General features: G+C 40.8%; 1 protein-coding gene across 1 annotated transcript in view; it reads right to left on the reverse strand.

The window, feature by feature from the left end:
* Positions 1–2,087: 2,087 nt before the first annotated feature.
* Positions 2,088–27,225, reverse strand: part of GPD1L (glycerol-3-phosphate dehydrogenase 1 like) — a 37,185-nt gene continuing 12,047 nt past the window's right edge. The window contains exons 4-8 of the mRNA XM_054019844.1: positions 25,192–25,330; positions 23,904–24,016; positions 10,331–10,564; positions 9,597–9,703; positions 2,088–5,055 (exon numbers count right to left, since the gene is read on the reverse strand). Coding sequence (XP_053875819.1) covers positions 4,959–5,055; positions 9,597–9,703; positions 10,331–10,564; positions 23,904–24,016; positions 25,192–25,330 — 690 coding nt within the window. The 3' untranslated portion in view covers positions 2,088–4,958. The remainder of the gene's footprint in view (positions 5,056–9,596; positions 9,704–10,330; positions 10,565–23,903; positions 24,017–25,191; positions 25,331–27,225) is intronic.

The raw sequence follows: 27,225 nt of genomic DNA on the forward strand, positions 1-27,225 counted from the left end.
GACTCGAGACTGTGCTAGTAAAACAATTTAATTTATAAATGAACATAAGCACGGCCGTACTGGGTCAGACCAAAGGTCCACTAGCCCAGTATCCTGTCTACCGATAGTGGCCAATGCCAGGTGCCCCAGAGGGAGTGAACCTAACAGGTAATGATCAAGTGATCTCTCTCCTGCCATCCATCTCCACCCTCTGACAAACAGAGTCTAGAGGCACCATTCCTTACCCATCGTGGCTAATAGCCATTAATGGACTTACCCTACATGAATTTATCCAGTTCTCTTTTAAATGCTATTATAGTCCTAGCCTTCATAACCTCCTCAGGTAAGGAGTTCCACAAGTTGACTGTGCGCTGTGTGAAGAACTTCCTTTTATTTGTTTTAAACCTGCTGCATATTAATTTCATTTGGTGACCCCTAGTTCTTGTATTATGGGAATAAGTAAATAACTTTTCCTTATCTACTTTCTCCACATCACTCATGATTTTATATACCTCTATCATATCCCCTCTTAGTCTCCTCTTTTCCAAACTGAAAAGTCCTAGCCTCTTTAATCTCTCCTCATATGGGACCCGTTCCAAACCCAATCATTTTAGTTGCCCTTCTCTGAACCTTTTCTAGTGCCAGTATATATTCAAGATGTGGGCGTACCATCGATTTATATAAGGGCAATAATATATTCTCCGTCTTATTCTCTATCCCCTTTTTAATGATTCCTAACATCTTGTTTGCTTTTTTGACCACCTCTGCACACTGCGTGGACATCTTCAGAGAACTATCCACGATGACTCCAAGATCTTTTTCCTGATTTGTTGTAGCTAAATTAGCCCCCATCATATTGTATGTATAGTTGGGGTTATTTTTTCCAATGTGCATTACTTTACATTTATCCACATTAAATTTCCATTTGCCATTTTGTTGCCCAATCACTTAGTTTTGTGAGATCTTTTTGAAGTTCTTCACAGTCTGCTTTGATCTTAAACTATCTTGAGCAGTTTAGTATCATCTGCAAACTTTGACACCTCACTTTTTACCCCTTTCTCCAGATCATTTATGAAGAAGTTGAATACGATTGGTCCTAGGACTGACCCTTTGGGAACACCACTAGTTACCCCTCTCCATTCTGAGAATTTACCATTAATTCCTACCCTTTGTTCCCTGTCTTTTAACCAGTTCTCAGTCCATGAAAGGACCTTTCCTTTTATCCCATGACAACTTAATTTACGTAAGAGCCTTTGGTGAGGGACCTTGTCAAAGGCTTTCTAGAAATCTAAATACACTATATCCACTGGATCCCCCTTGTACCACATGTTTGTTGACCCCTTCAAAGAATTCTAATAGATTAGTAAGACACGATTTCCCTTTACATGTTGACTTTTGCCCAACAATTTATGTTCTTCTATGTGTCTGACAATTTTATTCTTTACTATTGTTTCGACTAATTTGCCCGGTACTGACGTTAGACTTACCGGTCTGTAATCGCCAGGATCACCTCTAAAGCCCTTTTTAAATATTGGCGTTACATTTGCTGTCTTCCAGTCATTGAGTACAGAAGCCGATTTAAAGGACAGGTTACAAACCCTCATTAATAGTTCCGCAATTTAACATTTGAGTTCTTTCAGAACTCTTGGGTGAATGCCATCTGGTCCCGGTGACTTGTTAATGTTAAGTTTATCAATTAATTCCAAAACCTCCTCTAGTGACACTTCAATCTGTGACAGTTCCTCAGATTTGTCACCTACAAAAGCCGGCTCAGGTTTGGAAATCTCCCTAACATCCTCAGCCGTGAAGACTGAAGCAAAGAATTTGTTTAGTTTCTCTGCAATGACTTTATCGTCTATAAGTGCTCCTTTTGTATCTCGGTCATCGAGGGGACCCATTGGTTGTTTAGCAGGCTTCCAGCTTCTGATGTACTTAAACATTTTGTTATTACCTTTTGATGAATGAAATGAAAACACTGATGCTTATATGACAATTAGTAAACTACTCTAGCCCCTTGTACGGCAGTCTCAGATATCTATCCTGATTACATCTTTGGTGTCAACAAGAGAAAGAAAGCCTGGTGATAAAAAATGAACATTAAAAACAAGTGATTTCGAGACAAAATATTTATTGTACTAAGCTTTCAAAGGGGTATCCATTTTCAATCCTTAAACAATACAGTAGATGTGTAATGGGCTAGTTAGGTACTATTAGAAAACTGAATGCAGTTCTCTTAGTGATTTTTGTTCATAAATTAGTCAAGAAAGATAAAAATTTAGGACCTGATCCTGAAAAAAAAAAAACTTATTATTGGGCAGAGTCTCTTCAATGGGACTACACCAAGTAGCAAGCGAAAGAGTGTTCACAGGACTGGGCCCTTATCCTTTAGTGCTGATATTTATATCACAGTATCATAATTAGTAGTAAATATTAATGAAAAAAATAATGCCAAGCCAAAAGTTCTCAAGCAACAATAACAACAACAACAAAAGTAGAAATGGTGGAATAATAAATATCTACAGAAATGAAAACAAGATAAATTCCTTAATTACAGAAGTTTTGCATTTTATTGGAGAAGGGGAGGGAGAATGAGTGGATTGTAGATTTGAGAAAATGATTCAATAAACAAACCTCCCTCTGGCTCAGTCACTGACGGGGTTTACATAAAAAAGGAGATCTAAAAATGTTCAACTCCTTATGTGGAGGAAAGAGCATGAGAATAAACAAATAATAAAAAAAACCATGCTACAGTACATATAATTCACCACTTTTAGCTTATATAGCCCTTTATGTATCTTACAAAATTGTATTATTCTACATACTATATGTAAAAATAAAATACAAAGGCAAATCCACCCAATTTGGTGTTTTTTTAACAGTGTAATTTAACATAAACAAACCCATTGCGAGTTATGCTGTAATGGGGAGTGTATGCTTCATATGTGCGTTAATATATCAATGTTTCCAACTACTAAAATAGCCTTTAAATGGTCTGAGCACAAATAATTTCTCACAGACCAGTTCTATCAGAGATTTTAATTCTCAAAATCCCACTGCCTCATACATTTCAAACTAACTCCTGACCCTTTTCATTACTCAGCACCATGTTCAGAAAAATAAGACAAAACATCCCCAATAAAATGATATTTTATAGCCCTGCATATTTGTAGACGTTCACATGATCTTCTAAAAATAATTTAAAACATAATGGTTGGTTTGGCATATGCAAAATACCAGCCCCTGTTCCGAAATATTTTTCTGTTTACATGAAGCTGCCTTACTGCTCTTTCTTATTTCAGAGTAAAAAATATCCAAAGCTGTATAATGCACTTTAAGCAAGGGTGACTGCTACTCCTAGGCCTATACCTTGACATCGTAAAGCTTCATAAAGGCTTCATGCTCAAAGCTCTTGGCCTGTAAACAACACAGCTGGTAACAGCAAGTAGTAATCAATCCCTATCTTGCTCCGGGATTAGGAATATGTATTCCAAATAGCAAGAGACTTCTCTTATTAGCTTCGTGCTGACCTCTATCAGTCTCTAGACAAACCTTATTCCCCAGGTCTCAACTATGGGTTGTCCCTTCATGTGCCCAGCCATATGCCTATTCTTTAAGGCTAGATTTATTTTTTTCTTTTAAATAAAATAAAATCATGAGCCAGAAAGATCCAGCCATCCCCCCCATCTCTCCTCAAAATGTTCCTAAAAGGGATATTCCAGCTGTACCCCAACAGTTGTGCAAAGAAGCACTCAAATTAACCTCCTCCATAACCTCTCTCAGTCCCTCCTTCCTTAAGGGGAGCAGAGAGAGGCAGCATGGACTCGGAGAAGCTTTCAGGGAGATTGGTCAGAAAGGGCTTGATCCAATCCCCACAGAAGTCTTTCAAATTAAAGAATGGGAACTTTTTCATTTACTTCAGTAGAAGTTGGATTGAGTCAATAGAGATCAGTTGACACATCAGGCACTGGTAGGCACTGAAATGAATGCATGGAGTACAATTCATTTGACAACAGACAACACAAACTTGAAGTACTGGGAATTCCCCCAATGTGCGGTATGCAGCTGAAGGTTAAGCTAGAAGAGCGTGATGGTTTTGGGCAGTGGCTGCCATAAGAATGGGCCTAAAATAAAATAAATGGAATCACACAGCACCTGGATGAACCATAGAGTCCCTATGCTAGAGTCTGTGCTGGTAAAATCCTCCTGCTTGTCCTTCCTAATAGAATTCGAGAACAGCAAGAGAAAGAGAGAAATGCAGAAATACAAAACTGAAAGCGATAAAAACGGAGGGGGAGGTAATGTACCCTTTTAAAATATGTTACACTTAAAAGATTAAATACCCTTTAAAAATTGATTTGAGCTAGTCTAATATTTTGAGACTGTCTAAAAATCATATGATATTGTTAAATGCAGTTACTTAAAATGCCATTCCCCTACTCCCTCCTTGAATAACTGCTACAACTAGCTTTTCATTAATATTGCTTAAAGTAACTATTGCCAAAAAGCATGCAAACATGTAAAAAGTCTTGGTGTGTATTACAAAGTAAAATCAAGTGTTTGTAGACATAGCTAGTGCTATTGGAGCTATCAGGGCCCAATCCAATTCCCATTGAAGCCAACGGGATTCCTTCCATTATTTCTAGTGTGCACTGGATTGGGTCTTTAATGAGAGAGGAATTTCAGAATGAAAGATTACTAAATGTTGTTTATGTCTTATACTATAGAAACACAAATAGATGCATACATCTATTTGCACTATATATATAGTGCAAATTTTTCATTGTATATCTTAAAACATCTGCTTTTTAGCCAGTAAAATGACAGCCACCAATCCGACACTACATTACAATTTTAAATTGTGTCAAAAAAACTACAGAAATTCATATACATTCATATGGTTGCCTAATGTTTACATCCACTTGAATCCAAATATGAATTTGAAAGGCGGAAGCTGTATTAGTATAATTGCACAATTCATTTTAAATATGCTCTGGATGACTCTGAAGACAGGATATCATCTCTTGGACAGGTTTCCCTTCATAGCAGATTTGATATACGGCAGTGAACAGTGGAAACCTAGCAAAGAAAAGAACAAAGAAAAAAGTAAAAAAGCAACATAAGATTACTCTATAATGTCTTGTTAGGTAGAGAAAAGAGCACCTGAGAATCTGTGTGTTTCTTTTAGAATTTACAAGGCACTCAGGCTATGGTGATGAGTGCAGAATATATACAATACCTACATACATTTCTGAAATACGTCAGGCCCTCAAAAGCCTGATCATTATCAAACCATATTGGATCCTGCAACTTTGTTATGCATACCTTGGCAGTTCACTTATTTCACAAATTAAAACAAATACTTGCCACTATCTTTTTTGCAATCATCTTATCACACGCTCAGCTACAAACAGAAAAGATCAACAACCTTTCTGAATAATGATCAAATGTAAAAAAAAAAAAAAAAAAAATTAGGCTATCACCATTTTTAAGAGATCCCCTCAGATAAAAATCATGGACCAAAATTTTCAAATGTAAGAGTGTAAAGTTAAGTATGGGTTTTAGGATCCTTAAAATAAATAGGAGGCTGACTTTTTATTTAAATTTATTTTTAAGTTGGCCATATTTTCAAAAATAAAGCTTCCATGTGTGTTTCACTGACATTAAAAGACTATTAAAACAAAGAATTTTTAAAAATCTAAATGTATTTATTTTTATATTCAGTGTGGACAATGAAAACAGACCTAGTCAATTTCACTTTCTAGATCTCAAACAAAGGCTGCAGTGTTTAAGCTGCAAGCACCAAAACGCAACGTTTAAAATCAATGCAAAACTTTTTGTAGGAATTAAAAAAACAAAATTTCTGTTGGCCTTAGGGAATTTTTGTTTTTAAAATATAAAATCTTATATTTTAAGCCTAAAATTGACATCACAATGTCCCTTTATGTGTGACCATTACTAGAGACGGGAACAAGACATATTGAATTTGCATGAAGCAAAAGTATGCTTCAAATGGGCACAGGAATTGCATTGCTAGTTATCAGGATGTTCAGAGAAGTTACTTGATTTAAGATGGGACCATTGTTTCAAACAACATTTTAATACCAACTCATTGCTCTCCATCACAGAGAATATTTCTGTGAGCACAATTCAGAAGCACTTCAGTGAAAAAATGACAATGCTTAAGCTAATGGTGACGACAATACTACAGGCAGGAACAGCATGTATACTACATGTGAAATGTGCATCTGGGAACATTAAAGGGGTTAGTTCTCCAACTACCTTTCAGATAAAGAGTTTTATAGCCAACTTACACTGTAAATATACATGCTGATTCTGCTAAGTGCGACTCTGTTGAGTATCACTGACTTCTACGTGCCTCCATATGACATAAAGATCTATGCATCTGCATAGAAGTTTGCAGGATTGGGGCCTAAATTCTACCCTTACTAGCCTTTCAACCCTACGTTTTAAAATATTAAAAGCACCAGAGTGTACTACACAGTTTTTAAGCAAATGTTTGAAGGCTAGATTAAAAAGCCAATGCCCTTAAAAAAGGATCATTCAGCATCCAATAGGTGCAATCGTGAGAATGAGAAGGGGGTCTGTGTAGTAGCAAGCTGGAAATAACTTCACTAACTGACACAATCCAAAAATACTGACTATTTTACACACAGGGTGTCCAAGAATGCATCCAGCCAAAATTTGCATGAGTTTTTAAAATTACACTTTAGGATAAGAACAAAAGCAGAGAAGTAAACAATAGCCTACTTCGGGTCATCTAGATTAAAAAAAACTGCTGTGTTCAGCTCTGTGCTTGCCAAATGGAAAAGCAGAAAAATATAAAAATAAAAAGTTATTTGAAGATGTCTAAGGGTAGGTCTACACTTACCCGGTAGTTCGGCGGCGAGCGATCGAACTTCTGGGTTCGACTTATCGCGTCTTGTCTGGACGCGATAAGTCGAACCCGGAAGTGCTCGCCGTCGACTGCGGTACTCTAGCTAGACGAGAGGAGTACCGCGGAGCCGACGGGGGAGCCTGCCTGCCGCATGTGGACCGAGGTAAGTTCGAACTAAGGTACTTTGAACTTCAGCTACGTTATTCACGTAGCTGAAGTTGCGTACCTTAGTTCGAATTAGGGGGTTAGTGTAGACCTGGCTCTAAGAGAGCATTACAAATAGTAATTATTGAAAGCAATTGTTCTAAACAGCTTTCTTCCCCCAACCAGCTTAATTGTGCATATATTGCAGAGATAGGACTTATGTGCCTTATTTTTAGAGCAAGTACTAAAACATTGAAAAGCGGATGGTGCATGAAAAAAATTGTACTTTAAAAACTGCCAAAAGGGACTGCCAATCAACAAATGAATTAGAAGGGACTGCCAATCAACAAATGAAACTGTTCATTTTTGTGATTTTGCCTCATCCAAAAAAGGAAGAGATGAAGAAAACACATTCCAAGTTTTACTAAACACAGACTACATATGGCTTTAGGAATCAGGCACATGCAGAATCTCTTGAATAAATGCCACCAGGACAACCTGCTTTGTTTTGTATCAGGAAATACTAAGTTACATGATTCTAGTTTACCACAAACTAGGTGTTACAAAGGAAAGAACCACAATATCAAAGCTAACATCCATGCTTCTGACCCTTCTATGAGATGAAAGCAGCCACTACATACAGCTGGTCAGTTAAACAGAATTTTAATAACAAGGCTCCCTTTCCTTGGAGATAAGCAACAAATTTTACCAGCAAGAAAGCTACTGGGTCGTCTCTCTGTTTACAGGGTTTATTAAGAAGCTCAGCTTTATATTTTAGTTTATTGTTTATTTACAGTTCTGCAATATTGTGAGTTAACATAGACCTTAAGTAAATGCCTGTTTATTAGTTTTGCTGTGAGAGTTATAATCTTATGCAGATAAGATATTTCCCTTTTGCATCAGGGAGTTCACTCTTCATTGCATTCCAATAACTTACCAGTGAGAACTAATGCATCACATACTGAAAAAACCTGAAACTGAGTCCCTAACATTGCTCCAGAAGTACACCAACCAGTTTTGCAGGAAGGCTATTGGGGTAGTTGTGAATATGGATTAAATGGTGGAATTTTGCCTCAGAAGTTTTCAGTTCCTCTGTCGGCTAGCAAACACCAAAAACCAATATACAAGATGCTGTATTTTCCTTTTTGATTTGTCAAGGTGTATAAGCACTGAGCTGCCATCCTTTAGACATATCTTACAATTTTTGTATGCAGTTTCATCTAAGTGATTTGGAATAAGCGCTATTAAGCTGTACAAATCAATGGCCAAACAGCCGATGCAGAAACATCTAGTACATTCCAGAGACTATAACCTAGACCAAGCATTGTTAAACGGATGCAGCTTTTCTCTCATGGCCCGACCCTGCAAGGTGCTGAACACCATCAACTCCTGGTGAAGTTGGTGGGAGGTGAGGGCACTTAGCAAGACCATGAAAGATGCTGAGCACCTCACAGGATCAGGCCCTGAGTTCAGAAGTATCCCTCCCACCAATCCCGCCCTGCCAATTTCAAAAAGATACTAAATTTGTCTTTATTTTTACTCTGTTAGTAGCCACAAATCTTAATTTCTGAATTATAACCAGCAGCAATTAATAGAACAATAGTCACCAGGACAATTCTTCTAGGAAAGTCATCTGGAATGGCTACAAAATTTGTCAAAAAACTAAATACTTCCCTTATGAGAAACTCAAGATTATTCTGGGAAAAAAGTAAAAGAAAGTCAAAACTAGGCAAAGACAAATCAAACATGCCACTATACTTCCTAGGCCATATCCCCTCAGATACTTGCACTCATGGCCCGATGCTGTCATCCACATTCTGCCTCTGTGGCATAGTCTTCCACCAACTTCTGACTCCATGGAAGCCCATTCATGGGAACTCCAACTCTCCCCCCCCCCCCCCAAAAAAAACAAACAAAAAACAAAAACAAACAAACAAAAAACAACCCAACCAACCACTGCTTTTGGCTCTATTAAGTTATGCTGCTTTCTGGTCCGCATTGCATAACCCAACCCTGGAGTGTGTATAAGGAGGACAATCCAGGGGAAGCTGATGGGAGGGGAAGGGAATGGAAACAAGGCTCCTGCAAGAGTCATGCTGTTCAGAGGTAGACAAGAGCCAGTAGGAAAAGGCAGCAGAGCTGAGGCAAGGGGCATCCCTGAGATCTGTGCAGTAAGGAAGTAGAATTTCTATCTCCATGGGAATTTCCATGGGTGCACAACCATATGATTAGGACATTCCAAGTTAAAACCGAGGGTACCTCATCTCTCCTACATTACCTTATTCCTGCCTAGAGCAAAAGGGATCACCAAGAGATCTCTGAGTAAATGGAGGATTAAATTGCATAGCATTCAGTGTTTAAATATAGGCTCCCACTCCATTAGGTCTAGTATAGATATTAAAGTCACGTTAATCTAGCGGTTTTAAAATGTATGCATTTTGTTGGGGTTTAAGTCACTGTCAGCATTTTACCTTTTTGCTTTTATGTTCAGGAAACAGTCATCATGATCAAAAAGCTAAGCATTAAAAAATGGAGGGGAAAACAAAACAAAAGAAATGCTCCATATCCTCTTACTTACTTATCCACCATTCCTTTCTGCTTCAGGATACGATATACTTCTGCCGAAGTCTGTGGTCCCTGCAATTTCTGACCATTTAGCATTTCTTGCTCCAGTTCTTCAATGGACTTAATAGTATTTAAAAAATAATAATAATAATTTAAAAAAATAGGTTAATCATAACAAGGTTTTTTACCAACCTAAGAAACCATTTTGAAGAATATTATGAAGAATAAGAAGGTTATTAAACCCTGATAAGGGTCTTCTCCTCTGCTGCATGACCCCACTGCTTCAGCATGGGGAGACAGCTCCCAAAGTTTGCCCAGCTGACGGTGGTAGAACTGAAATCTTAAATGAACAGTCACTCAACATGAGTGTTAAGATGCGTGAAGACTTGATGGGAGAAGCTGGCTAGTGTCATTGCAGGATCCTAACACTTCCTCCAAAAGCAGCCTACGGTTTTCATAACAGTATTTACCTACATGCTTGTGTGTAAACTTCCTCTTTCCCCTACTCCCTACCTCCAGTTCTCCTTCTCTTTGGAACTGCCTCATTCATTCTAGCTTTGCAACATTGTCTCTATGGTAACACACTAAAGGACAAAAGGAGAGACAAGACTATGTTAACGGATTACAATGTGACTAGTATAACTACAGTATTATATTAACAAGTCAGCACTGAACCTAGTGCTCCTATGACAGATTTCTGCAATGCTAGCCATCACACGGAGAGGAAGACAGGCCTTGGTACAATACCTTCCCAGTTTTAACAAATGCTTCAGCCACCCTTCGATTGCGGCCACCATAACATGTTGTGATCAGATCAGCGACTCCACAACTCTCCAGGAAAGTGGCAATAGACACCTGTCCCTTGCAAAAGATTTTTGCAAATGCAATCATCTCCATTAGGCCAAGTCGAATAACAGCAGCTTTGGTATTATCACCACAGCGAAGGCCATCACAAAACCCAGCTCCCACTGCCACGATGTTCTAATGAAAGGAGAAAAACAGTGGGAAGCAAATCAGCTTAGAGAACCTCTGAAGTCACAAAGGAAGAGAGTGCAAGTGTTCTGGTAAGAATTACATATACAAATACCTGCTCGCTTGTGTGAGATAGATGGCTGGATTAAGTACAAAAGCTAACACGAATTCATTAAAGTTGAGAATACTATAAGGGAAGTCAAAAAACCAAGGAGCCAAATTCAGCCAAGCTAGTGCAGGGAGGTTTTGAACACACTCTTTTACACCAGTCAAAATGGGGGTCAACAACCTACACAGCTAGAGCCATCATTGTGCCCTAGCGTGCGTGTGTGTGATCACCCCATGCGGGGGAGATGGTGTTTGTGCTCCTGGACTCTGCTGATATTTCACTGGCAGCTGTTACATCCTTTTCTCCATTAGGAAATTCCAAGCTGCTGACTGGCTAATTCTACCTGCTTTTTGAACAGCACTGAGCCCTTTCACCTCCCCAGAAGGGGAAGCTGTAGCCACGTTGCATTGCCAGAACCTGTCCCTCTTTCTGTCACCTTTTACATCCCTGCTCGCTGATACTAGCACAGGCTGCTGTTCTGACCAAACTAGAGACATTTTCGGGGGACGTGTGAGATGAATACATTTCCCAGGTGTACTGGTCACGTCTGACACTACTGTCTTCCTTGGAGACACCACAGCAAAGCACCAGGTTAAAGATGGATTCCAGTTCAGGTGACATGATCACAAGACTTCATTACCAGCTTGCCAGCACACATATATACAGGAAGAGTCACAGGTAAAACACAGCCATCTGCAGACAATGGTCCTGGTTAATGGGAGTCATCAAGATTCCAAACCACCATTAATGGCCCACACTCTGCATAATTACAATAGGCCCTCAGAGTTATATTTTGTATTTCTAGTTTTAGATACAAGAGTGGTACATTTATACAAATAGGATGATCACACTCAGTAGATTATAAGCTTTGTAATGATACCTTACAAGAGACCTTGTGCACGAAGCATATCCCAGTTACATTATATTCACTTATCATATTTTTATAAAACCATATAGACTGCAACGTCACAGCTCCACCCCAAGGCTATGGGCTAAGCAGGACTTCCCCTGCAACTGGTCCTACTGGCTGCCAGGGATTACACCTTGGTGCTGGGTACAGGAGCTGGGAGCAGGAAAACTCTCTCTCCTGAGCTCTCATTTATCCTGCTGCTAGCACCCAGGCAGCATGAAAGTGAAAGGAAAAACAGCCTGTCTTGAATGCAGATGGCTGATGAATAAGAAAGGTTGGGGGCAGGACCTTAGGCAGAAATACCAAGCTTGGTTTCTTTTACAGTCCTCAGTGAAGAATAGACGTGTACGAAGAAAGTTTGTTCATGACTTTAAGTTAGGAAGTTTAAAAGCATGCATGAAAATATTTGTTTTTTTGTGATATTCTATGTGGTTTGGGCAAAGGTGCTACTGGGGCCAACTTCTAGCTCAGGAGCTCTCAAATTTTTCTTAGTGTACTGAAACATGGTCCACAGCGTGTCTTGTAGACACCTCCTTTCCTATTGCAGAACGCCTATATGGCAATTCCAGCAAGCGATATTGGGAAGCACTATGCACTTTCAGTTTTCTTTTAATATAAAACGTAGTTGCTGGATATATGAAGGAAAAGCTCTCACCAAGAGCAGCCAGGTGCTCCACCAATCACAATTGGAGAACCTCTGTTCTAGCTTAAAAGGTTGGAGACCATTAGAAGATCAGTTTAATGAAGATCTGTGCAAGACAAGGGAGTCTTATTTTGAAGACAAATAAATAAATAAATAAATAAATACCACCACCACCACCACCTAGTACATGGTGCTTTTCATCAGTAGATCTCAAAGCACTTTACAAAAGGAGGTCAGTATCATCATCATTTTACAAATGGGGGAAACTGAGGCATGCAAAGGTGAATTGACTTTCTCAAGCCCACCCACTAGACCCAGTAGCAGCACCGGGAACAGAGTCCAGGTCCTCTGAGTCCCAAGTCCAATGCTCTGTCTACTAGGCCACACTCTCACTCCTTAATTTGTAACAGCAATGTTAACATACACTCTAGTGGTCCGTACTCTGATAGTGAAGATGCTCCTTTGCCTTTTGCTGCCATCAATAAACTCTTTTTTCCCTGTTGACAAGGTTCCATTAAATTATTTGACAGATGCAAGCTCCAGTACCATCTGCTGTCTATAAGATTTAATATACATGACGTTAATATGCAGCAGCACAGATATCCTGAGCTCTATTATCACTAAAGCCCCTATATTTTCAGTTGCATGCATATCCATTACATTTGCAGGAACTCATATTTATGCACAATAGAAATCTGTTTGCAAGCCTATCTGTTTGCAAGCTCAAATACTCAATTTACCTATGCAAATACCTGTTTGTTTACACAGCTGTGGAGTTTTGGAGTCAAAGTGAGAGCAATTCTATTTTGCAGGTTCATGGTTTAAAAATGTTGTCTTAATGATGACTTGAAAATAAGAGCAACTCGATGCCCCAAGCTAGCCAAGCTAAAATGAATACATTAAATAACACTACTGAAAAGGGTTTTTTTTTTTGTTTTTTTTTTTTTAAACAAACACTAAAATAGGTCACCTGTAGGTGACTCTGGGTCTCACTCCATGGTGGCACCTCAGCACACAGGAGCCAACAGCTTAACTTTGAATACCACTACCTGCCAGCTATCTCAAGTAAGCAAGGAGGGCCAAGCAACTGGAGTGAATAAAAAAAAAAAAAAAAAAAAAAAAAAAAAAAAAGGAGGAAGTGCTTCTGAATGAGTCTGCCCTGAGAGAGGTATCTTGAGTCTGAGATGAGAGGATCTAAGTGGTAGACAGAGCAGATCTAAGCTAGGACTGGACTTTAACAGACATCTAAGCAATATGATAATATAAAGTTGAAGCCCAAGAAGATGGTTGAGTTTTGATCCTACCCAGAGTTTAGGGACTGTTGTAGAACAGGTGGGAAAGTCATCTTCTCATAAGCAACTTAGTGTGATCACAGAGTCCTTCAGAAATGCAAATTTGATTATCATCAAAAGGCTATGCATATTGCGTATGTTATAGCTCCAGACTTTGATGACCATATGAGCATTTTGTAAATGAGGGTCAGTGCCAACAAAGAATAATTTAAAACTTGCAATCCAACATTGCTTTTGACAATAAGTTTATGGAGTCCCTCATCATGCTGATGCATATAGTTTCAGAGGTCTTTTTAAACCACACACTGTCCCTCCACAATTAATAGTTAAAGGAAAAGCCGAGTGTAAGCCATGTAAGATTTCATGCCTTCATCTGTGCTGCAAACCTGAGATGGTGTCTAAGGATACTTGTACAGGTATTAGAGTCTGTTTTCCCTTCTGCTTACACATACTATTTTGCAGAAAGGAGTGAGACAACAGATATATGGGGTCGGGAAGGAATTTTCCTTCAGGTCAGACCGGCCTGTTTTTTGGGGTTTTTTTGCCTTCCTCTGCAGCATGGGGCATAGGTCACTTGCAGATTTAAACTAGTGTAAATGGTGGCTTCTCTGTAACTTGAAGTCTTTAAACCATGACTTGAGGATTTCAGTAACTCAGCCAGAGGTTCGGGGTCTATTTCAGGAGTAGGTGAGGTTCTGTGCAATTTGCAGGAGGTCATACCAGATGACCACGATGGTTCCTTCTGGCCTTAAAACCTATGAGTCTAAGGCCTGGTCTACACTACGACTTTAATTCGGATTTATCAGCTTTAATTCGAATTAACCCTGTAACCGTCCACACAACGACGCCATTTAATTCGATGTAAAGGGCCCTTTAAATCGATTTCTGTACTCCACCCCAACGAGCGGAGTAGCGCCAAAATCGATTTTAGCAATTCGAATTAGGGTTAGTGTGGCCGCAATTCGATGGTATTGGCCTCCGGGAGCTATCCCACAGTGCATCATTGTGACCGCTCTGGACAGCAATCCGAACTCGGATGCACTGGCCAGGTAGACAGGAAAAGCCCCGCGAACATTTGAACTTCATTTCCTGTTTGCCCAGCGTGGAGAGCACAGGTGACCACAGATACCTCATCAGCACAGGTAACCATGCAGGCTGATAATCGAAAAAGAGCACCAGCATGGACCGTGAGGGAGGTACTGGATCTGATCGCTGTATGGGGAGAGGATTCAGTGCTTGCAGAACTTCGTTCTAAAAGACGAAATGCAAAAACTTTTGAAAAAATTTCCAAGGGCATGATGGAGAGAGGCCACAATAGGGACTCTGAGCAGTGCCGCGTGAAGGTCAAGGAGCTCAGACAAGCCTATCAAAAAACAAAGGAGGCAAACGGTCGCTCCGGGTCAGAGCCGCGGACATGCCGCTACTACGCCGAGCTGCATGCAATTCTAGGGGGGGCTGCCACCACTACCCCACCTTTGTTCGTGGATTCTGGGTCGGGGATAGTCTCGACGCCTGAGGATTCTGCCGATGGGGTAGAGGAGGAGGAGGAGGAGGAGGATGAGCTTGCAGAGAGCACACAGCACTCCATTCTCCCCAACAGCCAGGATCTTTTTATCACCCTGACTGAAGTACCGTCCCAAGCCTCCCAAGCCAGTACCCAAGACTCTGACCCCATGGAAGGGACCTCAGGTGAGTTTACCTTTTAAAATATAAAACTTGTTTTAAAAGCAAACGGTTTTTAATGATTACTTTGCCTGACTTTGCATTCGCGGTCAGTTCAGCTACTGGAAAAGTCTGTAGCTACTGGAAAAGTCTGTTAACGTGTATGGGGATGGAGCGGAAATCCTCCAGGGACATCTCCATGAAGCTCTCCTGGAGGTACTCCGAAAGCCTTGCCAGAAGGTTTCTGGGCAGTGCATCCTTATTCCCTCCTCCATGGTAGGACACTTGACCACGCCATGCTTGCAGCAAGTAATCTGGTATCATTGCCTGACAAAGCCTGGCAGCGTATGGTCCCGGTGTTTGCTGGCATTCAAGCAACATCCGTTCTTTATCTTGTTGTGTAATCCTCAGGAGAGTGATATCACTCCTGGTAACCTGGTTGAAATACGGGAACTTAATTAAGGGGACAGAGGTGGCCGTTCCTACTGGGCTGTTTGCCTGTGGCGGAAAATAAATCCTTCCCTGCAGTTAGCCAAGCACAGATGGGAAATTGGCCCTGAGTTTTTCGCGTTTGGCTAGCAGGGATCTTCCCTGTTACCAGCCACGCGGTGGGGGGAGGGTACCGTGATCATCCCAGAGAATTCATGGCGAGGGGGGGGGGGTCGGCGGCGGGGGGGGGGGGGTAGTTTGGTGCCTGCAGGGATCTTCCCTGATACCAGCCACGCGGTGGGGGGAGGGGGTACCGTGATCATCCCAGAGAATTCATGGCGGGGGGGGGGGGGGGGGGTTAGATTGTTTTCTGGTGCTGCTGAATGTTAACAGAAAAACCGCAGCACTCTACTTGCCTGAAGGGGCCCAGACAAGCCCCCCCACACTGCCCCCCCCCAACTGGCTGAGATTGGCCAGGCTTCTGCAGCACTCTACAGGCTATGCTTGGTATGTGGGAAAGGAGGGTGCAGAAGCTGTAAAACAATGGCTTACCATGGCCGCATGCAAGCCGAATTCTGTTGCCCAGACCTGTGATCTCTAGCAGCAAAGCCACAGGCACTCAGCATTAAGAGGCAAAATGCGACCTTGCACAGAAATCACATGTGCTATGTAATGTGAACAGTGTTGGTCACCGTGAAAAAGTATAAGCATTGTTCTGCAAAATGTAGCTTTTAAAACAATTCTCTCTTTTTTCCCCTCCCTACAGCAGCTGCAAATTCCTCAAGCCTCCCTCCTCCATCCCGAAGGTTATCACAGATAAGGCGTCGTAAGAAGAAGACGCGGGAGGACATGTTTTCTGAAATTATGCAATCCAGCAGGAGTGACAGAGCTCATCTGAATGAGTGGAAGGAAACAGTTTCAAAGTATAGGAAAGAAGTCAGTGAACGTGAGGAGAGGAGGGACCAACGTGAGGAGAGGAGGGACCAACGTGAGGAGAGGAGAGACGATCGAGATGAGAGATGGCGGCAGGAAGACCAGAGGATGAAGGATGCAACGCTGGGGCTGCTCCGGCGTCTGGTGGAGGTTCAGGAACGGCTGCTGGAAAACAGACTGCCGCTTCAGCCCCTGTTCCACCCTCCCCCCTCCCCATGTTCCGTATCCTCCTCACCCAGACGTGTAAGAACGCGGGGGGGAGGCTCCGTACACCTTCCCATTCCACCCCAGTAGACAGCCCAAGCAAAAGGCTGTCATTTTTTTAACCTTTTCTTTGTGGCTTTTTCCTTCCCAGCAATCCTCCTCCCAAATACCACCCGGGTTCCCTCCCTCTTTTTCTAATCTATTAATAAAGAATAAATGATTTTTAAATGATAGTGACTTTATTTGGTTTGAAAGAAAGATGGGGGAAGGGGCAGGGTGGGTTCCTTACAAAAAATCAGTCAGTAAAGGGGGAGGGTTTTCATGAAGGAGAAACAAACAGATATTTCACACGGTAGCCTGGCCAGCCATGAAACTGGTTTTCAAAGCTTCTCTGATGCACAGCGCTTCATGGTGTGATCTTCTAATCGCCCTGGTGTCTGGCTGCGCGTAATCAGCAGCCAGGCGATTTGCCTCAGCCTCCCACCCCGCCATAAAGGTCTCCCCCTTACTTTCACAGAGATTGTGGAGCACACAGCAAGCAGAAATAACAATGGGGAGATTTCTTTGGCTGAGGTCAGAGCGAGTCAATAATGAACGCCAGCGACCTTTTAAACGGCCAAATGCACATTCTACCACCATTCTGCACTTGCTTAGCCTGTAGTTAAACAGCTCCTGACTCCTGTCCAGGCTGCCTGTGTACGGCTTCATAAGCCATGGCATTAAGGGGTAGGCTGGGTCCCCAAGAATAACTATGGGCATTTCAACATCCCCAACGGTTATTTTCTGGTCCGGAAAGTAAGTCCCTTGCTGCAGCCCTTTAAACAGAGTAGTGTTCCTGAAGACGCGAGCGTCATGAACCCTTCCCGCCCAGCCCGCGTTGATGTTGGTGAAACGTCCCTTGTGATCCACAAGTGCTTGCAGCACCATTGAAAAGTACCCCTTGCGGTTTATGTACTCGGTGGCTTGGTGCTCCGGTGCCAAGATAGGGATATGGGTTCCGTCTATTGCCCCACCACAGTTAGGGAATCCCATTGCAGCAAAACCATCCACTATAGCCTGCACATTTCCCAGAGTCACTAACTTTCGTAGCAGCACCTGAGTGATTGCTTTGGCTACTTGCATCACAGCAGCCCCCACAGTAGATTTGCCCACTCCAAATTGATTCCCGACTGACCGGTAGCTGTCTGGCGTTGCAAGCTTCCACAGGGCTATCGCCACGCGCTTCTCAACTGTGAGGGCTGCTCTCATCTTGGTATTCTGGCGTTTCAGGGCAGGAGACAGCAAGTCACAAAGTTCCATGAAAGTGCCCTTACGCATGCGAAAGTTCCGCAGCCACTGGGAATCGTCCCAGACCTGCAACACTATGCGGTCCCACCAGTCTGTGCTTGTTTCCCTTGCCCAGAATCGGCGTTCCATGGATAGAATCTGCCCCATTAACAACATGATCTCCAAAGCACCGGGGCCTGTGGTTTCACTGAATTCTGTGTCCGTGTCCATGTCCTCATCATGCTTGTCGCTGCGCTGCCGCCGCCGCTGCCTCCTCGCCTCGTTTTTCTGGTCCTGGCTGAGCATAAACTCCACGAGAACGCGCGAGGTGTTTGCAATATTCATGAGTGCTGTCTTGACCTCAGCGGGCTCCATGCTTGCCGTGGTATGGAGTTTGCAGTGTTCACCCACCCAGGAAAAAAGGCGCGAAAATGGTTGTCTGCCGTCCGTTGCTTTCATGCAGGGAGGGAGGGAGGGAGGAAGTGAGGCTGTACCCAGAACCACCTGCGACGATGTTTTTTGTCCCATCAGGCACTGGGATCTTAACCCACAATCCCAATGGGCGCGGGAGACTGCGGGAACTATGGGATAGCTATGGAATTGCTACCCACAGTGCAACGGTGCAGAAATCGACGCTAGCCCCGGTACTTGGACGCACACCACCGAATTACTGTGCTAGTGTGGCGGCACTCATTTCGACTTTATACAACCTGTTTCTCAAATCCGAATTATCTAAATTCGGATTAATCCCGTAGTGTAGACATACCCTAATTCTCAGTGCATTTCACAACAGGAACAATTACTGATGCAGAACAAACCGGTGGATACCTTGTTCACAAAACCAGCAAGCTATTGTTTACAGCCATTTCTAGCTCTCTCCCTGATACCACCAGATCCAGTGACAGAACTGCAGCTCACATTTCAAACACTCTGTGAGTTACCATTTCAGTGCTCTCAATCTTCTATACTTCCAAATATCTCCAGCCCTTTGTCAGAGAAAACAAATACAGCAAGTGAAGTAGATATTCAGAACATGTGTCTGAACAGCAATACAGCAGATGTTCTTTCATGATCACCCAGCTGTGATAGCCATTTTTAGTCTTCATTTAAATGTGCTTCAGAACAATTTCAAATGTAAAAATATCAGTCAGAAGAATGCTATGTTCAAAACTCTCTTATTTTCTGTGTTCCTTTCAATCTTTAGGCAATCATCCATATTGAAATCATCCCTGCTTGGAGGAGTGAGGGAGGAGGAGAAAGGAATCAAACTAGTCCAGAGGTACAGCTGTATCATAATCTTCTATTGTATACCAGTATATTATGCAAGAAATAAAGCTGGAATATTATAAAGATCTTGTTTTCATATGTCTTTGTTTAAACTATGATGCAGAAACCAGAATCATGTAAGCACCTCACATACTCAAAAATAAATACTGTAGTTGCATTTTACTAATTCCTCCTCTAAAAGCAAGTATTGGGATGGAATATATGCCTTCTACTGTATTCAAGACTGCAGTTTACAGTGGTACTGCAGACAATTAAAATAGGCACTGCTGCAGAAGTTAAGGTCAGAATCTCTCTTTATTTACAGCAGTACCCTCACAGTATAGCATGTTGTCCTCATGGATCACATAGTTTTCCCCCCTCACTTTTCAAAGAGTGAAATTACATAGCTCCAATTTTCATCAATTTACCATGATGTGATTCCCAATCATATTGAAGAGACAGGAAAACTCCTGAACAGATATTAAAAGCTAGCACACATTTGTACTCTAAAATATGATTATTTAAAAAACAGATATGACCAGGTTAATCATATCTTCAAAAACAAAACAATAATTTTTTTTACTAAATTACCATTAATAAAATTTTTAAAATTCTCTCTATTTTAAAGTAGCCTAGTTTACATTTCACTATCTGTTTTCCCCCCATTTTGCTTAGTATAGACAAGAAAAATAGGTTAGAAACTTGAAGTAAACTGGCTAGTCAATTTCACATTGAGGTTCTCAATGCACTAGCCCAAGAGAGCAATGTTTGAATTATGAACAGCTCAGGGAAGTGTTTACATACCCACAGTAGGTTGGCACAAAACTTAGGTTTAAAGAAAGAAAGAAAAAAAAAAAAAGTGCTTTGCATGACAGACCAAAAAAAAAAAAAAAAAAGTGTTGACCCAAATAAAGGTTTTCATGAAATTAAAAAAATTACAATGAGTTTGTAAAAGAAAAAAATTCATAAACACAAACATTTTTGTTTGCAATATAAATGTTAGCCTAGTAGCTGAGAACTTGAAAGTAAAAGATGATTTGTCTATTTCCACTCACAAGAGGGACAGAACTTAACAGCACAAGTAAATTACATTTTTTTTAAATTCTCAATTTTAATAATGTAATGTATTTTATAATATAGGCAAGATTGAAATCTACAGATGAAAGCGCTAGATATATTATTTGATTTATTAAAAATAGATGGGGCCAGATTTTCACTTGGTGTAGCTCCACTGATGTCAACTGAAATATGAAGATTTACACCACATGGGAATTACACCAGATTGGGCCATGTTTTTTAACCCAGCATGAACCCTTTATTAGTTTTAAACAACCCACTCTGTTTTTTAATTTATTATTCCTTGAAAAGCTTCAGTTAATCTTTGATTTCCTGAAAAAGCTCTTCACAGGTGAATCTGGAAGTTGTTTTTGTTTGTTTAATTAGCAATATGCTGTGATCAACATCCACTGGGTTGTCTCCTCAGGGCAGAGTATTTTATCAATTCCTTTTTATGTTTTTTTAAAGCGTCAGCAGCATCAGTCGCTAGTAGACTAGGCCTTTTAGACCCATAACCAGTGACTTTATCTGATGAGTAACAACATCTAAAATTCATTCACACCAGTATTCACAAACATTAATAAATAATAAATAATAATAATAAAGAACAGATCAAGAAAATATGAAGATTTAATCTTAGTGGCTATCCAGATTCAGAAGAGAAACGGTCTTAAATTCTTCAACACTTACAGATAGATGCTTATGTCTATATTAACTTGGACCTTCCAGCAACGAGCCAGCAGACATCCAAGTCCTACAGGAGTTGAGACACACCAATCTCAAGGTCCCTTTCACCTAGAGCTCACTCTCTGAGCTGAAGTCAAAACCCAACATTCACTGGCTTAAGTCCCACCTCTAATTCTGCCTCCAAGAGTTTTCGTGTTCCCAGAGAGTTCTTTCTTCCGTAAGTATACAGGAATTAGAACTGGTCAGAAAATGTCAAAATGAAATTTCAACAAGCAAAACAAGCGAACAATCTAAATCTGTAATTTTTTTCTGAGCAACTCTAACAGGATTGTGTGCAGGGGTGTTTTCCTGGTCACTTTGCATATCACCACTAGAACATCTTAAAGCCATGGATAAACTAGGCCAGATTCTGATCTCAGTAACATCAGTATAAATTCAGAGTCACTGCAGTAAAGCCAGTGGAATAACTCCAGATTACGCTAACATAACGGAGATCAGAACCTAGCTCACCAGTCCATTACAGGCATCCGGCCAGTTACATAATTTCAAGCAGGATTTAAATATGCCAGATTCACAGCAAAAGCTATTTGAAAACCAGGCTCCTCATCTCCTACAAATTACCTGAATGTAGTTTAAGATTCCATGATTTCCCCCACAACAACCTCAACCTGACTAACAGAACCAGGAACCAAAGAGCCCCTCAAGTAAAATAGAGTATTTCATGTAACTTTTACTAATCGTTACAGTGTTTATGCTGACTAGCACTACATATTACTTTATTATATTTGGGAGTCTTATTTTTCTTTTCAGTTATTTTCTGAAGCATCATAAATGTAGCTTTACTAGTACATGACTGTGTTCAGTGAAATTGCTTCCCGTCACAAACATTAGAGAACACGAACTATTGTATAACTGGCCAGGCGCCCAAGCCATTAACTACATATATATAACAATTTCCTGTAAATTAACCCTTAAAGAAAAAAAATCAATAGGAATCACTTTAAGCTACACTTCACTTCCTATCGGTACAATTCAGTTACAAAAACAAAAGAAAAAACAGCTTTGTAGTTCTTTGAAAGAATAGAAAAATATTTGTTTTACTGTTCAGCAATTCTGCACAAACCTTATCCAATACAAGTTTGGAGAATACATGCACAAGATTTGTATACAACAATATAGTGCTTTACATCTTCAAAGTGCTGCAACAACATTCACTATTTGAGAAGGACACACGGGTAATGAAAAAAAAAAAAAAGTCCCACTTCTTGTCCAAAAAATATTTATACCTACCTCAGTTGCAACCATCATCTCAAATTACTACAGCTGGAAGGAATTAGAAGACATTCTCCATTTTTAGGTTTACTCTGAGCGCATTTGACAGCACTTTGTGCTTAGTCAGTTTACTTGTTTTCCTTATTGTTTGCATGGGTCTTTCATCACATAGCAACAGGGGAGAGAAAAAGCATTTTAAAGAGTATGAAAATGGCAGCATAATGCAGACTCAATTCCAGTTCCTGAAGTTACTTTTAACGCATTTTTTAAAACTGTTGTGATTTCATGTTCATGGAGTCCCTTTACTATTTACTGCAGAAATGTATTTATTGCTATTTTCATTTGCAGATGGAGAAACTATGGCTCAGAGGGCCAAATTCACCATTGGTGTTATGTAGATGAAGTTCTAGCGAAGTCAATGGCAACCTACCAGCTTATTCCTGTGGTGAAACTGGACAAGGGAGACTAAGGCCCCATCCATGCTTCTGAAACTACCTCTAACCTGATAGGATGAAAATAGCAATTCACAGGATTTCTCAGCAAGTGCAAGGCTTTATCAGAATAAGCCAGAACTAGGTACCATAAGCAAAAACAGGGATAAAAAGGAAATTCCCAGTCTAGGGTTCACCCAGACTTTGGTATCTGGGCACAGGGCCTTGCCATTCTCTCTCTCCTCTCCAGGATCCCATATACCGCTTCACTGCAGTACCTACTTACGGGAAGAGGAATGTAAATCTCGAGTTAACACCTAACCAGGCAGTGTCTGACTAGACTGCTCTCTGCCTCTCTGTTTTTCAAAGCCAGTCCAGCTGGCACAGTTGAGCCAAGTGTATAGATGGGACATAACTTTGCTAAAACACCTGGCCTGGGATAAGTCTTTAAAAAACTGTTTTAGCAGAGTTGTGTCCCACCTATACGGTCGGTAAAACCGTGCCAGTAGAAGCGGCTTCTATAAACAAATGAGATAGGGAGCAAGGGAACTATGTGGTTTCCAGTGCAAAAAAGGTTAACTTCAGCGTCCCATTCCTCTCCCCTTGCATAGGGGCTGCAGTACACACAGACCTTGCCCAGAGGCTGGAATGGATTTTAAAAGCGTTTCAGGAGTGTAGATGCAACCAGGAGCGGTGCCAGGGTTTTTGCTGCCCTAGGTGGCAGCACTCCTCCCCAGAGCGAGCGAAGGACCCGCTGCCGAAGCGCCCCAAAGACGCAGAGCGGAAGGACCCCCGCCGCCGAATTGCCGCCAAGGACAGCAAAATGCCGCCCCCCAAATCCTGCCACCCTAGGCGACTGCCTAGGGTCGCCTAGTGGAAGCGCCAGCCCTGGATGCAACATAATTTGCATGAAGCCACAGAGCAAGTAAGTGGCAGAGGTAGGAACAGAACTCAGGATATCTTGATGCAGAGCTCCATGCACTAACCACATGCCTCTCTTCAGTTTTATGTCTAGTATTTGCAGAGTTGTGTGTTCAATTATTTTAGTTTTAAAGCATGTATTTTTTATATTTTAGAGAGAGAAACACACAGATAGACAACCTTTTAGGGGAAAATACTCTCCCCTTCTCCCCCCCCCCCCATCATCTCCCTTCCCCAGTCATAAAAATTCAGCACGGCTAACTGTACCTTAAGAGCGCCACAAAGCTCAACAGTATCTGCATCGTCTACTACAGTTATTCGGAAGTTTGGCGTCTGCAGGAGTTCTTTGAAAAGAAGGCCGTTCTCCAGGATTTTACTGCCTGTTGGGGGAGGGAGGTGGAAGGGAGAAAGCAAGCAATGAATAATGTATTCATTTATTATGCTGTCTTTTTAGGCAAGGCATAATACTTCAAAGCAGGAGTTAGATTGTTTTTCCCCACTTCCCCTCCCTCCAACCAAGATAGACTACTGGTAAATGTCTCCATGTTAAGAACTAAGAGCTCAGAATAGACAGAAGAACAATCATATAACTTCACCACCACCTCCTTTTTGTTTAAATCCATTTCCCTTGTTTTCTTATTATTTAAATAATTAAAATTGGTTTTAAAAAAAATCTGTCCAAGTTATCTTCTCAGCAGCTGCAATTCTATGAAGTACTTTAAGCACACGTTCATACCTACTGGTAAAACAAGTCACAGATACCTTATTAACACAGCAAGCTAATGTTGCCCTGAAAAAGAAGTGTCTGTCAACATTTTAAATTAAATCAACCATCTAAAATAATTATATGCAAGAGATGTTAACGTGACACTAAGCTCACAAAGCTAACTACACAAAAGTAAAAAAAAAATTTATGGTCTAACAACATTAACTCCCTCAGATTGCACACAGCTGTATATATTTGAATGCACATGTGAGACTTTGTGAAATCTCTCCAGCCTTAGATGGGTGCAGAGAAATCTGTGCTAGTAATTCCAATTGCAGGATCAAGGCAAACACCCGCAGTTTGGAAGAATTAGTTACGATGAAAACCTACAAAGGATACAGTAGCACCCTTAAAAAGTTATAAATATGGAAAGAGAGAGAGTTTCACAAGCTTTAACACCTGTACTAAAAAACATCTAATCACTTGATATTAGACTATGTAGCAACCTATGTAGCAAAATGTTCTGCACAGCAGTGGCATGGCTACTTTATCAGTATTAAACAGTATAATTGTTATTTTGTGGGTTGGTAATTATTTCATTGTAAAAGAAAAAAGAGTTGTCTCTGAAGACACAATCCTAATGAGATTTCATAATCTCTCCTCCCAATGCCTTACTGCTACATTTGGAAGTGCAAACATTATAGGAAGTTCAGAAATTAAATATGAAAGACTTAGCAGCTTCTGATAATGATTGATTAAAGCTGGCAACGGTGATGTTCAAATTATTCAATGTGGAGTTTTGAGCATAGACATCGATATTTTAAACATTTTAATTACACAGAATGTTACCTATTGTGGTTTCACAGAACTTCTCTGCCGCTACCTCATTGGCAATGTTAGCTCCCATCAGCACACTGATGTCTATTCCCATTTTCTCTCGAATAATGTCAGAAATCAGTTTGAGTCCCTCTGGGCCTTCATCTATTCCCTGCAGCCAACATTAAAGTTAATTACTGAACAGGCATTAGACAGAATAGACTGCATCACAATTATCCTTCCTGGGTGGAAGCTACAATAAAGTTTATCCAGTTAGTGACAGAAGATAGTGGACTTGCTACCACTGAGATAAGCCACACAGACACATCTGGCTATACAGCCTTGCCTCTACTGTGACCTTTTATGATGTCTTCCTTTGATACAAAATTGCACTTAAAAATTAGGAATTAGCTACCAATATCTAGATGATGGCAACAGGGTTTATTTTGTGCTAAATAAAGGGCACAATCCTGTAAGGTGCTGCAAGTTCATCTCCTCTGGGAACAGATCCTCAGATGTAAATGAATGTTCCCCTACTGAAGTCAACGGAGCGACACTGATTTCCACCTGTTCAGGAGCTGGCCCACTGACCTCAGTAGAAAACAACAAGGCCCAGAAACTCATAGGATTGGATTTTAATATTTGTATGTAATATTTTGTGAGGAAAACACTCAAACTGAAATATCATAGAGAAATTGCTTCATGTTTAATGACAGCAACGGCTTACTAGTCAATCAGAGTTCTAGTCATCTTGAACACTACTACAAAGTGAAAAGCCCATTTGTAGATATGGAAGAAGCTGACTAATAATACTTTTACTCTTAGGTAGCATTTTTCATCTATCCATTTCAAAGTGCTTTACTGAAATATCATTATCCCTGTTCTCCAGAGATAGAGAAATTGGGGCAGAGAGAGACTGAAGTGCCTTGAGTAGATCAGTGCCACAGTGGAGAATAGAATCCAGAACTCCTGACTGCTTATGCCTTTTTCAAGGAACTGCATGCAGTACCTCCTTCGTCCAAAGCTATTTCTCCCATGGAACCAAAATGTGGTGAATTAACTGTGCTTTTCCCCTCTATAGAAGCACAAGGCTCAAAACTGTCCACCTCCTTCCCAAAAGTATAAATATTTAGGAGGTTATAGAAACATTTTCTTTGTAAAGCCTTATTTTTAAACAGTTTCTCATACTTAGCACACAGAAGACCATCACTTTGAACTACACCATGGCCTTTTTTTAAGTATAAAAAGGCATTGCTGAAATCCATTAAACTTTATATAAGCCATAGAAGACATTCCTGGCTGGCAGAGTTTTGCATTCCTAAGGCTCAAAAAATGGTTTATTTTTAAAAACACTGCACAACTAAGAGACATTGTGAGACACACACGTATGAAACCAGCCAATTAAAACGTAAGTCAATTACTATACTGTTGCATTACTTTTTTTCACTCTCATGCTCTCACTTAACATCTTTGTGGACCATATTGTACAGTGATGAGAATATGAAAGAATGCTCACGTATGTGTTGTTTTTTAACAGCTCCAAAGATGTCTTGACAGTCTATTTATTAGGTCCCCGAACAGGCAATTAACCAACAGCTGCCATTCAGTCTCTTTAAAAGGCATTTGGAACAACTACCTAGATATGAATTTGCGAACTTGAATGAATAACCTGCATTGAGAGAGATCACATGTGACTGGATACTAAATCCAGACCTGCCGTGGACTTCTGCTGAAGTCAAAGGGAGCTGCACCTACTTCTACGAGGGCTGAAGTTGATCTTAAAAGAAGCAGGAACCCAGGTGGATCTGACCTGATAACTTTCACAGTGTAGGGGTATTCCCCATGTGGTGTAGAGCCAATGTAATGGCTCCCAACATAGGCCAGGGCAATAGATCTAGATGCTGCAATAGTCACCAGAAGCAACTAGGTGTAAATTAGAACCACCCAAAGGCTGGCCAGAGAAGCTTTCAAATTGCTTTTCACTCCTATGCTCTTCTTGTACTGCAATGCTAAAAAAGCAAGTTGGATTCCATTTCCTCTTATTATTCAACACAAACATTTACTGAG

This window comes from Malaclemys terrapin, chromosome 2 (genome assembly GCF_027887155.1).
Source record: "Malaclemys terrapin pileata isolate rMalTer1 chromosome 2, rMalTer1.hap1, whole genome shotgun sequence".
In the NCBI taxonomy this organism is placed as follows: domain Eukaryota; kingdom Metazoa; phylum Chordata; order Testudines; family Emydidae; genus Malaclemys; species Malaclemys terrapin.